Source organism: Nelusetta ayraudi, unplaced genomic scaffold (genome assembly GCF_046127955.1).
Source record: "Nelusetta ayraudi isolate G7.1 ecotype Tasmania unplaced genomic scaffold, CSIRO-AGI_Nayr_v1 ptg000012l, whole genome shotgun sequence".
Taxonomy (NCBI): Eukaryota; Metazoa; Chordata; class Actinopteri; order Tetraodontiformes; family Monacanthidae; genus Nelusetta; species Nelusetta ayraudi.
The window spans coordinates 532,716-547,007 of record NW_027466062.1 but is presented as its reverse complement, the minus strand read 5'-3'; the positions used below and the strand labels follow the sequence as shown (position 1 = coordinate 547,007).

The following is a 14,292-nucleotide window of genomic DNA, read 5'->3' as shown; positions in this document are numbered from 1 at the left end:
AAACTTTAAAAAAAAAGAAAAGTTTATTAAAATCAGAACACCTATTATCTTCCTGAGAGGCCCGGAAATGGTTTACAAATAAATTAACACACAATCAACTATGAAATGGCTCGACTGTGTACACAGTGTCCTTTAACTCGCACAGTACTTTACATTGCCAGATTCAACCAAACAAATGAGGGAAGAACAGAGAAACAAATTTCTGGATTTGCTGCACTGGATCATCCGCAGATTATTTTTTTATATTTATGCCACTAATTTCAACCTGATGTGGTACCTAAACTTTTGTTGGGCTTTAAAAAAAACAAAAGAACAAAACAGAAAAGAAACAACAACCTTGGCCCAGGCTTGTCTTTTAAACAGCATCATCATTTGGACATCTTAGTACCAAGAGAAACTACCAGCGCAAAAAGAAAACAAAGAAAAACAAAAGAAAAGAAATGCTGTTTGGACCACTCCGCCTCTCTTGGTGGGAGATGACACACGGTCAAGTGCAACATTTTCAAAACAGCCCAAAAAACATCAACAGTGGTAAATCCAACGGTACGTGCTACACGCCGCCCCCCTAACGTACGAATGCGTGACAGTGAGCAAATACCACAGTCCAACTGCGCAGACGACTCCGGCTAAGACACGTTGCTACGTTCAGTCTGCAGGCTAAGGAACGAAAACAAAAAGGCACGTTAAGAAGCTGCTGCGAGCTGCGTTTTGCTTTGCTCCGACTACAAAAGAGCGCCGTGATCACGACACTGTTAACAGCTACTGCGGTGCACTGACCTATGCGCACGCTTGAGTTCAATACTAATGACAGCATCAGCCACAAAAATAGTGTACAACTAGAAGCAAACTCACGCTTATTTACAGTCGTCAGCCGTGAGCCGACGCACAGAGTCAACCCCTGGGGAAGTGACAGCGGCCGGACTGAGCCTCCTGGACGCCTGGTGCCATGGCTGGGTTTTGGGTTTCACCCCTGGGATTTAGTGAGCCAAAGCATACGAGGACTGGGAACGTCAAGGTTTTGGTCGTTGTTGGGAGGGAGTGAAAGGAACAAAGGGGCTGAAAGCTGGAAGTGGCTGGAGATCAGAGTTCAGGTGCTGCCATGTTCTGTTCAGCTGCTTGTGTACGCGGCGGACCAAACTTCTTGACAGCCAGTCGACGGAGACACACGGCTGCATGCTTACTTACATAGGAGCCCTGATTGGTTTACAGAGAAATTGTAGAAAGCGGCCCTCATACCAGCTTTATCATCCGCAGTCACGCTGTGGTCCCTCCACAATAAAGTGCACCACTCTACACGGGTTTTTGTTGTTTCTTTACCATTTTTTTTTGTCACTGTCAGAATATGAAATGAAGAGTTTCATTTGAGTTTTGGATGCATCTATTTCCAAATAAAATCAGTGGCGACCTTTCTTGGCTTACACGAGGACAAAGCTAATCTTCACTGTTGCACATGGACAGTTTTCAGTGTTGGCAGCATGTGCTTGGCGGTTGTGTCACCCGTCACGAGGGAAGTGTGTAACGAGGACTCCTTGCCAACTGCCCACCTGCCTTTCTGATGCAGACGACTGCGTCGAAATGAGGCCAAATATGACGTGACAGATGCGGCCATACACACTCGACTGAACATCATTCCCTGTCAGGACGGGCCAGCTCTGAACAACCAATCAGAATGCCCCACCAGATTCCAGCCAGGCTCTTTTTTTTTAAAGGCTGCGTTTTCAGGTAATACAATATTGCGTGGCGTGTTTGTTTGTTAGTCGGTGTGTGTGTGTGTGTGTGTGTGTGTGTGTGTGTGTTTGTGTGTGTGTGTGTGTGTGTGTGTGTTTGGCTGGGCTCAGTTTCCCACAGCTGAGGGGTCAGTGTCGAGGCTGTGCGAAAAAGCGCTGTTTGAGCAAATGGCTAGAGGGAGTGAGAGTGAGAGTGAGAGAGAGAGAGAGAGAGAGAGAGAGAAAGAGAGAGTGAGAGCAGGAGAGATACAGAGAGAGAGAGAGAGAGAGTGAGCGTGAGAGAGGGAGAGAGAGAGAGAGAGAGAGAGTGAGAGCAGGAGAGATACAGAGAGAGAGAGAGAGAGTGAGCGTGAGAGAGTGAGAGAGAGAGAGAGAGAGAGAGGGAGAGAGAGAGAGAGGGAGAGAGAGAGAGAGAACTGTGGGGGCAAAACAAAGCAAATGTTTTGACAGATTGTCAAGTCTACACCAGAAATGACACTGTTTCCACTGGCAATCTGAAGAGAGATTTTTTTTTTTTTTTGGGGGGGGGGAATGTTTCAGATTTTAAAGGGAGACAAATGGAAGCTGGGTTGAGCACCAGGAACAGGAATGGAACGTGTGTCAGCGTGGTTATCCTGGTTTGTGTCAGGTCGATGGGCAGACGTGTGATCTGCAGGGTGCTCAGTCTTTGGGAGCTGTGGCCGCAGGAGGGAGGAGGGACTGCCGAGGCCGAGGGTCCGGCTTATATGACCTCCCTGCTGTTGCGAATGGCACAGCACAGCACCATGCTGAAGATCATCCCGATGATCTGCCGGAAGGAAGGAAGGAAGGAAGGAGGGAAGGAAGGAAGGAAGGAGGGAAGGAGGGTCTTTAATCAGTGCCAGTGGATGAATGAGACTTTGCTCGTGAAAAAAGTGTCTTCTCTGTGTGTGTGTGTGTGTGTGTTGTTTTTTAAACTCATTTCCTAAACTCACCATGACTCCGGCGATGCCGATGCCCACGTAGCCGATGATGTAGAGTTTGTTGTTGAAGAAGTCCTTGATGCCGCTTTCACAATTCTATGGAGCAAAAAAAAAACATACGGTTGGGTTTTGGATGGCACCACAGCGCCTGAAAGTGAGTGCAGGGGGGGGGGGGAGTGGGCGCAGTGATCTCACCTTGCTGTCTGGTGCAGGATCAGGGCAGGGGTTGTCCATGGTTCCACAGCAGTTCAACTGACATCAAGGAAAAACACGTGGCTGTTGGTGCACTTGGATTGTATCGTCTGCTTTTCGTTCATTGCTTTCTTTTACTTTGGCTAAGCAACATTGTAGTAGCGCCCGACGGGGGGGGATGTTTCCACTCACTATTTTCTGGTATGTGGTGATCAGCGTGCCATTATTGCTCTCGTTGTATTTCGTCACGTAGAAGTTCTGAACGTCCTCTATGATCTGTGCAAAAAAAAAAAGAGACAGACAGCCAAATAAATTAGCGCAAGTGCCCCCCCCCCCCCCCCCACCCGTACAAGAGACTCAGCGATGTACCTTGTCCTTGTTCAAAAAGCCAAACACCCCTGCTGCCACCTCGGCGCCAAATATGATGAGCAGGCAGGCAAAGAACTAAGGAGAGAAAAAAAAAAAGCACCAATTGTATTTCACACATTTCTCCAACTCCGTCCAGCCAGCGTGTCCTGTTTCTGCTCACCGAGCCCAGCAGGCACTGGGACTCCTTGACGGCTCCGCAGCAGCCGAAGAAACCGACCAGCATCACCAAACCTCCGGCGCCTATCAGGATGTACACACCTGGAGCAGCAGGGACAGCAGACAGCCACTGATTAGCTGTGTAAACGGGGGATCAAGGCCCAATGGAGCACGCTGCAAAAAATACAAAGTATTTTTATTTTCATGTTTTCTTTTGTATTATTCTAACAAGGAAACACCAGCAGGAAGCTGCGTTTACCACAACAGGTGCTTTTCTTCCCTTCCCCTCCACGCAGCTGCCTGCTCAGTGCAGTTTTTAATAAAGGTCAGCAGGGAGCAGCATCGAGTTGGGAAAGTTCATCCGCTTGCATCTGAGGAGTGGCAGATTGTTGAGGCTGATGGTGAAATTGGCTGTGAAAGCAAACCTCCTCCTGTGCTTGGCAGAGCAGAGCAGTGCCTGGGCCGTGTCAGATCAGTTTAAGATGTGCCTTTTTAAAAAGGTCTCCCGACAGGCACACTCCGGAAGTCCAGGTGCATCACCGCTCTCATGCACCACGCCCACAACTAGCTCGTTAGCGGAGGTCTGCAGGGAGGCAGGCAACAACAGCTTGGGCTCCACTGAAGAGGTGAGGCCCGTTGCCGGGAGACGGCCCAGCGGAGGACAGGGGTGGGGGTCAGATCACCGCCCCACTGTGGGACGTGACCTCAGGTGGGACTGAGGCCGAGACAGTGCAGTGGGTTGACAAAAGAGATGGATTTATTTATAGATACATATGTACTTATACATACACATGTATCTATCTATCTATCTATCTATCTATCTATCTATCTATCTATCTATCTATCTATCTATCTATCCATCTATCTATCTATCTATCTATCTATCCATCCATCCATCCATCCATCTATCTATCTATCTATCTATCTATCTATCTATCCATCCATCTATCCATCTATCCATCCATCCATCTATCTATCTATCTATCTATCTATCTATCTATCCATCCATCTATCTATCTATCTATCTATCTATCTATCTATCTATCTATCTATCTATCTATCTATCTATCCATCTATCTATCCATCTATCTATCTATCTATCTATCTATCTATCTATCTATCTATCTATCTATCTATCTATCCATCTATCTATCCATCTATCTATCCATCTATCCGTGTCAACTTTAGAGATGGATGTGAGGTGTTGAAAATCAGCAGTGTGTAAAGTTTGATTCAACGATGCAGCCAATAGAGTGGCTGCGTGCGTGTGCAGGAGCGGCCCGGCCCTCTCACTGTCAGCACCATGTGCAGCCGGGGAGCCACAGAGTGACTCTCCGCCGCCACTTGTCTGTCGTTAAATGACATTATGGGACCAAACAGGCCTCGGAGAGGGGAAGTAAAGCACCGAGTGCGAGGAGGATAGTTTAGTCTGCAGAGCGGCATAATAGCTGCTATTACAGCATGTGTAGTGTATCACACTGATGGCTGTGAAGAGAAAGTGTGACACGGTCAGCCCTATGCTTAACAGCTGAACTAACCACTTTATCCACTCTGCAGCTGAACTGATTTTTTTTCATATATATTTTTTTTTTTTACCTTTTTTCATTTTTTTTGTTGCCAGCCACTGCTTGTCCGTGCTCTTATGAGTAATTGATTTGAGATTGATTAGCGGCCAGCCTCCCCTCATCCATCTACTTTGTTTCCAATGGGAAGTCCAGGCTGTGGTCTCCCCGGTGCATTTTGCACTCTGCAGCACTGCTTTCCTGTCCTTCGTATATCTTCCCAGCGGCCGCTGACACACGCTCAGCATCGAAAAGGCTGCAATAAATGATGACATTTGTCCAAACGCGAGCCGCTGCTGAGACGGTTTTTTTTTCTTATTTTTTTTTTTCCCCCTGAGAGTTCAGATTGACACATACACAGAGCCTCACTTGGGCGGCAGCGCTGAATATTGCTCAATTCTACCCATTTGCCTGTGTGTGTGTGTGGCCTGTGACGGACTGTGGACAGGGAAGCCTGTGCTAGGAGGATTCCTTCAGAAATGGCATTGTACAACTGCGTGTTACTTTCAAAACTGTCTCCACACGAGGAAGGAACAGAGACGACATCAGTGACTGCTGATTGCAATAAAAACTTGCAATAAAACGCCTCAGTCACACTCACACACCAGAAAAGGCCACGTTGGAGTGCTTTCCCATTCAGTTATTCATTCACCGCCTTTAGTGCGAGTGTTGCGAAGCTCCCGTCTGTTGTCGTCTTTGAGATTTAGCCGAGGCGTGTCGCAGTGCTCACCAATGAAGAATGTGTCCGGGGCCTTATCGCCGCTCAGCAGGGACATGGTCTCGGGGTCGAAGCGCAGCCACAATCCTACCGCCAGGACAAAGGAGCCCATCAACTGCAGGAAGGAAGGGAACATTTAAATGTGCTTGGTGAAAACGCGGTGACTTCTTTCAGGCGTGATAAGGTGGTTGAGCCTCAGCCAAACTAGATCTGGTTAGCGAATACCCGCTGCGCTGCTCAGCACGTTTAGCACGTCCTCCCCAATGCTAAAACACGGAAAAAAGAGAGACAACCGTTGGGCAACACGAGTGTCAGCCATTAGAGAGCATCAATACTGCACTGTCATCCATTCATTTTCTAAACCTGCTTCCTCCTGCGCTTCAGGGTCACGCAGTCAAATGGAGCCTCTCGAAGCTGTCATAGGGCGAGGGCTAGGTTATACCCTGCCAGCTCGCAAAGACAGACAACCATTCGCACTTACACACACACACACACACACACACACACACACACGGTCAATTTAGAGTGGCCAATTCACCTGACATGCATGTTTTTGGAGTGTGGGAGGAAGTCGGGAGAACCAAAGTGAACCCTCGCAGTCACAGGGAGAACATGCAAACTTCTTGCTGTGTGGAGACAGTGCTAAGCTAACCACTGCACCACCGTGTCGTCCAATATCGCTGTGTTTTCCCAAATTGGGCCAACTTCATCTTTGTGATGTGTTCAGTGTTTCTTAAGAAGGATACATTTTCACATCTTAAGCGAACTAGTGAGAGCGAACACTGTAAGACTCCGAGAGGACCTCGTCTCTTCTTCCTCGCCGTGTGACTTTACAACAAACAAAGTTTTTAACTGCAGTTTACACTCTGCTCTTTGAACTTGTTGTAATTTAAAGGTGCTGTCAGAATAACTGCGCATTATTCCAAAAACAATGAGCAACTAAAACCCACCAAGTATCTTCAGACCGACCCAGGCAGTTACATAACTTTCAAGCGGCTCTGGGAGACTTTCAGGGTGGAGGTGGGGGTGACTCGGAGCGGGAGCGGGGGCAGCACCTTGAGCTTCAACAGTCTCCTCTGCTAGTCTGGAAATGTGGTCGCTGGCGGCTCACACTTTCCTTCATCTAGACCGCGACTAGCAGGCACTGGCGGGAGTCATCCTGCTTGTGTGCAATCTGCCAACACTGAGGCCGTTTATTCCCTTAATGGTCACAAGACCTCCAAATAAACACTTTTCCCTCCCTTAAGATCTACAAATCTCTCAGGAAGGAGACAGGGGGGGGCGGGGGGGGGCAAAGTCTGTGGTGGATACTCCCTATCAATACTTAAGTCCACCCGACGACCCCTGATCGCTGAGGTCGTGGCCCCTCAGGATAATCCGTCCTAAGAACCCACAGAGCCGAGCTCTGAATCAAAACGTTGTCTTCTGCGTGTTGGAGTCGCGCGGGGCGAATACATTTGAAACACTCGCAGTCACATGGTCACAGTGTCCCAGATGTCAGTGTCATGGTTGGGCGGCTGCTCGCTCCGTGTTCCATCAGCTGTTTTGTTTTATTGTGAATGTAGCAACAACTTCTGTAACTGATAGCTGTATTGTAATTTGTAATCCAACACTTTGTTTTGCTTGTTGTTTTCTCCTCTGTGTCTCGGCTGCTTTCAGATTCTCTCTTCTTCTTGCCCTGTGTGTAAAAACAACTCGTAGTAGTTGAAGTGAAGAATCAGGGCATTTAGATCAGCGTAACCTCAATGTATTTGAGTCACGGTAGGTCTGTTAGACTCTTTGGGTGGTCTGGGATTAGGACGTCGCAAGTAATAAAGGCCAGTGGCTGGGAGACTTTTTGTGGCAGGCTGATTTACTGCTGGGAGGGAAGCTGGATCTGATAGACTGGATTTGACACACACACACACACACACACACACACACACACACACGCTAACGAGATGTTGCCACTGTTTTCTGACAATGTGCCTCCAGTCTTGACATGAATTCCCAGAAATGAGGACGGTTCATCTTCTTCTGCTTGCTCCTCTTTTCTGAAGATAAATCGATGCTAAAAAAAAACAGTTCCTTTTGCGACGTCACAAACCACGACAATCTCTTTCCCATGTTACAGACAGCAAGTCATTTGCCACTGGTTCATCACCCTGCCTTTGTGAGGCCGCTTCGGTGCCGCCTTCCAAGCACGTGGAAGGTCCAACGGAAAAAAAAAAAAGCATGCGTTGTAGAAGGCGGCTACAACTTTGCAGGATGTTGCTAAACAGGGGACGGAACATGATGTTACCGTGTTGACCTGCAGTTGTAAAAAATACATGAGACAAAACACACATGTGAGACTTTACGAATGCATAAAAAGTAAAAAAAAGTAGAACCTTCCGCATTGGTACAATTCAAATACAATAATGTGTCAATTAGCCTGCAACTGTCTTTCACTGCTGTGCGGCCACCTCCACTCGTGCCTCCGAGCCATCACAGCCATCATTCTTGTCACCGTGCTCCATTTTGAGGGGTCATCGTTTAATCCACTCAGTTCCAAGGGGGTCGGGACATTAAGGTCATGTCTCAAAGCCAGGTTTTAGACGACACCACGGCGAGGGTGGACGAGACAAGCGCAGTAAGATGAGAGCATGATGTCCCAGAGGTCCCGTTAATCCGACACGCCCTCCTGCTCCAGCCCAATCAGATCACCAGCAGTTTGTCTGCCGTCGCTACCCTCTGTCTGACACCAGACACGCCCCTCCCTTTTACACCCGCATGGGACTTACATCCCTATGGCCCCCTTCCTCCCCTGCAGCCTCACCCTGAAGGACAAAGACCTGCTGTCTCCCTGTGACTGCGTGCTTTTGGCACACAATGGGAGGTGGAGACATACATACACGCAAACAAACAAACAAAAACCCACGGGCTCAGGCTATCAGAAAAAGAGAGACTGGGGATGTTATGAGCTAGAGGCCCCCCCCCCCCCCGAGACGGTGACGTCTCGTCACCTTGGATCCGCAGAGTTCCTGGTAGGCAACCCAGAGGGATTCGCCCCTCCAGCCCCACCAGGCCTGACTCACAGGGGGGAAGTGTGTTTGCCCGGGTCCTCCGGCACAGGCGTGGAAATATTTCTGTCACAGCTTTATTGAGGCTCTTTCTCTTTTACGGTGCTAGTACTACTTTTTTTTTTTTTTAATGGCGCTGTTAAATAGCGTTTTTGTGAGGGAACATTTCCACGAGGGTGGCGGTGGGGGTCCGAGTTGAGACAGAGAGGTCTGTGGTCTGGGTCAGTCTCGGCGAAGCATCGTTTGTTTGGAAAAAAAAAAGAAACATGAAAAAAACATTGCGGCGTTAACGTTACAACAAAAGCCTGGATGGCAAACAAGCGGCGGCACCGGGTGAGTTCAGAGGCAGTTATCCACTTAAGTTTCCAGCTGGCCAGAAATAGCAACACCCCCCCCACCACACCCCCCCAAAACCCATCACCCACCCACCTCAGTCTGGCAAATGTTTGGAAAAAAAGATGCAGAAGTGACAGGCAGGGAGAAAGTGCAAAACAGGAGGCAGATAATTATGGGTGGGGTGTGTCCCATTGTGCTCATCCTCGAGCTGAGCGCGGGGGCTGGGGTGGGGGTGGGGGTGGGGGTGGGGGTGGGGGTGGGGGACATTACCCTCCGCAGCCCCCGCAGCTGCTTGTGCGGCGCTGAAGGTGGGATTATTACAGTGGCACTGGTAATCCTCCCGGCGAACATCAGAATCGAGCCTTTCTCCTTTGTTTCCGCGAAGGCAGCATGGACGGCCGCAGCCGAGCCCAAACCCATTAAGAATGCTGCTTTCAGCGTAAGCCGAGCCGAGGATGTCGCCGAAACCACAACCAACAACAAAGACACAAGTCTTCGCAGCGCTCGAATCTGATGTTTGGCCCCAATACTGCAACCGCCTGAAATCGGCCTATAGAATCCAGCACCGACTCTCAGCTGCACTGAATGACCCTGCGAGGCTCTACCACTGTTCTGTATTGGGCTCTATCTGCGTGGCTGCAACCCCTCTGGAGGCAGATCGTGGCACGATGCCCGTTATATACATCCAGCCATGAAATACAAGCAGGTGCTGGAAACCCTCGGTGCACCTTCTTCCCTTCCATTTGCTTGCAGTTAATAAGCAGGCTGTAGGGTCAAGACGGAACGTTGAGAAAATCAAAACTCTATTCTAAAATTCGGTAAACCACCTCTCCAACATCTCCACCGAATGATGAGCGAATCAACGGGAGCAAAGCAGAGAGAACACAGAGGCCAAGAAACTGTAAAGACGGTTCATGTCCGAGGATAATCAAAACAAATGATGAGTTACATCACTGAAGCTTCAAAATGATTTCAAATTTGCTTTGGGATTTTTCCCCTTCGTGCTTTGTGCTCGAAGGGGAAAAAAAAAATCACTCGTCGAAGAGTATTTACTTGTCTTGAGCGCAGCGCAGAAACAATGAGGGACGCCACGTTTTCACGAGTGATGCCATGATGTTGGTCAACGGAGGAGGAAGTGGGGACTTTAAAACCTCTCTAGAATCTCACTCACAGCAGAGAGAATTACTGCACTGACGCCTGAAGAACGCCGAGGCCGACTCAAAGCGAACAGAGCGGTGCGGCGGAGCCACTGAGGCGGTGTTTTGGTGGAAAAAGCCAACCGTGCGCCCGTCCTTCTTGCACGCCACTGTTCCCCGCCCCCCCCGCCCCACCCCACCCCACCCCCGCAGACACGCTTTCATTTGTGACTAAATAGGGCAGCCGGTGACACAAACACAGGGCAGACGCTGCAGCGAGGGTGTTGATGCTGCGCTGTAAACAGCCACCACTGGATGATAAACAGCCGCTCGGCCTGCTGAGGCCCGAGCGACGACGCAGCGTCGGACTCACACAGTTGGATAAACACAGAGCCACGGAGGACGCGTTGGAAAGACGTGCACATGCACGTGCACACTCTCCTCTCCTGTCTGTCACATCAGTGTTGTTTGGTGCCCACTTTGTCATCCACCAGTTCCTTCTTTTTGGTGTGCTACACTTTCCACCTTGCCAGGGCTGGAACACAACTCTTGTAATCAGCCCTTAGTGATGTCATGGGGGGGCGGGGGGGACAGATAAATCTCCATTCATCTCATCCATTCAACGTCGCTTTTAGCAGGGAGCTAAAGCACTGTCTGTCTGTGTGTGTGTGTGTGTGTGTGTGTGTGTGTGTGAGGGGTTGACTGAAGATGCGAGGCTGCGTCACTCTGGACCAGGAGATGACAAACGCAGATCTGGGGGCTGCGTTTGCCGCGTGGCCCTGGGAGAGAGACAGGAATGCTGAACTCACCGCCTGTGGTCCACGTCACTGGAGGCCGTGTGATCCCACACTCATCTGTTTTCCAGCTCAATCTGGGTCAACTTTGCGCCAACTGGCCCTCTCTTTGCCGTGCGAGCCGCCGCACGCGTGCACACCGACATCCCCTTTCAATCTGCCCATGACCCCCTTTCATTCCGTCTGTGGGGGGGGGGGGGGGGGGGGGGCTGCGCTCTCCCTCTGTACCTGCCCACCACCGCTTGGACTGCTGCTGCTGCTGCTGCTGCAGGACACCTCCACTGAGGAAGAACCCATCCTGCCCTGTGTGGAGACTGGGACAGACTGGGGGCCCGTGTCTGCGGGGTTTTTTTTGGGGGGGGGGGGGGGTGTTAAACTCTGCTGCTTTGCCGGGCGGCAGGAGCAGCAGACTGAAGTTATGCTATTGTCCCGCTGTCACAATGGATCCATTCACACTGCACTCAGCGCCTGATCCACTCCACAGATGCTTGTTGGCTTGTTGGAAAATCTCTCTCTCAGACACACACACACACACACACACACACACACACACACACACACACACACAAAGGAGTGTTCCCCCTGGAAAGTGGTGGCAGCAACACACACACACACACACACACACACACACACACACACACACACACACTGAGGGGAATCATTTGAGAGCGTAGCAGGACGTAAACACGAGACGGAGCACAGCAGTGCACTCTGATGAAGCCAACCGAAGCAGAAAATCACAGGAAATGTAATAAACAAGTCGTACTGAATGTACTGACGACTCTGACTCTGTTGCTGTTGAACTTGACGTGATAAAAAATAATAAAATAACCTCCGGAACACAAACTATCCAAATGAATGGAATGAATTTGCAGCTTCCTTCTTTTTTTGCGCTGTGAAGTGACTTCAAGGAGGACAGTCATTTCACCATAACGTGTGCAGGACACGCGCACACACACGCACGCACGCGCACGCACGCACACGTCCTCCTTTCCTTTCACATCCACCTGACAGTCAGCCTTGAGTGAGTGAGGTGTCAGCAGGGCTGCAGCCCACTCGAAGGACCTCCGTTAATAACGTTGGCCGCCGCGCGCCAAACTGTTCAGCGTGTTTTCCATGCTGTGTCCCGCTCCGCGCTCGCCCCTCTGTCTTTTCATTCGGGCTTCCTTTTAAAAACACGCTTCCCCGGGAAGAGAGGGGCGGGTTTTTACTTCTTCTTCCTTCTTACTTCTTTTTCCTCTGTGGAAAATCTGATTTGAGCTCCGGTTGAGCCCAGAGCTGCAGCTCGTGCGGCACTCCCAGCCGGACCTGCGGCTCAAAGAAGAGGTAGAAGAAGGAGAAGGAGAAGAGGAAGAGTGCAGCAGTCCTCTGCTCCCACCGCTGCACTTGCTGCCGCCGCGCTCATTATGTGTTGTTTCACGCGGGGCATCCCTCTCCGCAGGCGCGCGACTTACCCAGAATGTGAAGTTGAACACGAACAAAAGGTACTTGACGCACTTCATTCCTCCTTCCACCTTCCCCATTTCGGCTGGATGCTGGCTCCTCGTCCTCTCTGGCTACAGGGAACAGCAACAGCAGCAACAGCAGCAACAGCGGTCCGCAGGGTTTCACTTGGGCCGCACACAGTGACGACAGCAGCGGTGCGAGCAGCCACAGTGAGCGCTGGTGCATCTACAGAGCTCCCTCTCCCTCTCTCTCTCTCTCTAGCACGCGCGCACGCGCACGCGCGCACCCATAGAAAACACCGCAGGATCCGTTTATGCTCTTTCCACACCGCCCCCTTTTCAATAACATGGGGGGAGGGGCCGAGCCTGCAGGGCAAACTGTTTGGCTCAGGCCTGGTTGCCCCTGGCAACAAATTAACAACAATGGTGATGATGTCCCCCTGGGTGCAGGCGTATATTCTTCTCATCCGAATGTGATAATATTACTCCTACTCCTACTAGTACTACTAGTGCTAGTACTATTACTATTACTATTACTACTATTACTAGTACTACTACTATTACTCCTCCTCCTCCTCCTCCTCCTACTACTACCACTACTACTACTACCACTACTACTATTACTACTCCTCCTCCTCCTCCTCCTCCTCCTCCTCCTCCTACTACTACTATTACTACTACTCCTACTACTACTACTACTAATAATAATACTAATCAGATACTGTCTGTAATTTGATGAAGATGTGTTAATGTCTTCACAAGACTGACTGAGAGAGGTGAGGTACTTGAACCATCCTTGATGAAGACATTATTACTACTTCTATGGAAGTTGCACAGTGAGTGGCTCAAAGTTAAGATGGCATGAAGGAAAGACGTTGGTGTTGTAACCGCGTCAGCGCAGGTTTTTACTCAATTTCCGTGATCAGAGATATGGTAGACTCTCATGGTGCGGCTCTTGTGTCATTTTCCTAACCACAAAGGCTCAACAGCCTTCCTGTGCATTTGTTCAGCCACAGTAATTTAGCAAAGAAAGGGGTACAGAAAAATGAAGGCGACTAATAGAACTGATTTTAAGTTTTAAATTTGTATTATTGGACCAATTCTTAAATGAAAGACAACGTGGATCCAAAAGACTTCCTGTTACTTTTGCACCTTCACTAAACTGCAAAAAAATCATTCATAAAAGGGACAAATCATCAATTAGGCCCATTTTCTAAATGAAAGTTTTTCGCAGCAATGAAGAGTAATTGCTGAATAGTTCTGAAAGCGCTGGGTTAATATGTTAATATCTTACCTGCTTCGATGGGATCTGTGTTCACCTGATTATTAACCGCAAGCATAACATGTCTCCCAACACACACACACACACACACACACACACACACACGCACACACACAAAGTAGCCGTAGGGACCAGACCTTATAAAGGAAAAATGAAGGGGAAGCAACACGCAGGAATGACTCGAGGACAACGGCAACAAATACTTGGACGATGTATTTATACGAATGATACTGAGCAGCACGAATGTCTTCTCAGCTTTAAGAGCAGGCTGAGCCCTTTAAGACTTGCAGCAAGCCTTGAAGAAGACAGACCAATGCTAAATAAAAAGTAGTAGAAATGCTTCAGTTGGTTTAGTTTGGAGGCTGACCAGCACAGGGCTGAAAGAGGAAAGGCTGATAAGTACATTGAGACGAGGCCGCTGTCTGCCTTTTACAGTTGTCTTTTTGGCAGCCGTGTTGCTATGTGGGTCCAAACATAACAAGGCAAGTCTGCCCACGGGTCATTGCCACCACAGAAATAGGCTGACTTGTGGGGTTGCATGACAATAAAAAAAAAGGTCAGTCATGCAAAAGCTGTAAAACAACTTGCTTGTT

The 14,292-nt window shown here is 49.3% G+C and overlaps 1 protein-coding gene across 1 annotated transcript; it reads right to left on the bottom strand.

The window, feature by feature from the left end:
- Positions 1 to 1,760: 1,760 nt before the first annotated feature.
- Positions 1,761 to 12,654, bottom strand: LOC142885832 (tetraspanin-2-like). Its single transcript, XM_076022570.1, has 8 exons — positions 12,427 to 12,654; positions 5,678 to 5,780; positions 3,390 to 3,487; positions 3,230 to 3,304; positions 3,053 to 3,136; positions 2,864 to 2,920; positions 2,681 to 2,764; positions 1,761 to 2,514 (listed from the first exon to the last, which is right to left on the bottom strand). Exons 1-8 carry the CDS (start codon positions 12,493 to 12,495, stop codon positions 2,449 to 2,451), a joined length of 636 nt encoding a protein of 211 aa, XP_075878685.1. The 5' UTR covers positions 12,496 to 12,654; the 3' UTR covers positions 1,761 to 2,448.
- Positions 12,655 to 14,292: the final 1,638 nt, after the last annotated feature.

Coding starts and splice junctions, on each gene's coding strand:
- LOC142885832 (XM_076022570.1), bottom strand. CDS start 12,495: ATGGGGAAGGTGGAAGGAGGAATGAAGTGCGTCAAGTACCTTTTGTTC. Junction 3,488..5,677: donor CCCGGACACATTCTTCATTG/GTGAGCACTGCG, acceptor CTGCTGCTCCAG/GTGTGTACATCCTGATAGGC. Junction 2,515..2,680: donor TCGGCATCGCCGGAGTCATG/GTGAGTTTAGGA, acceptor TCCTTCCGGCAG/ATCATCGGGATGATCTTCAG.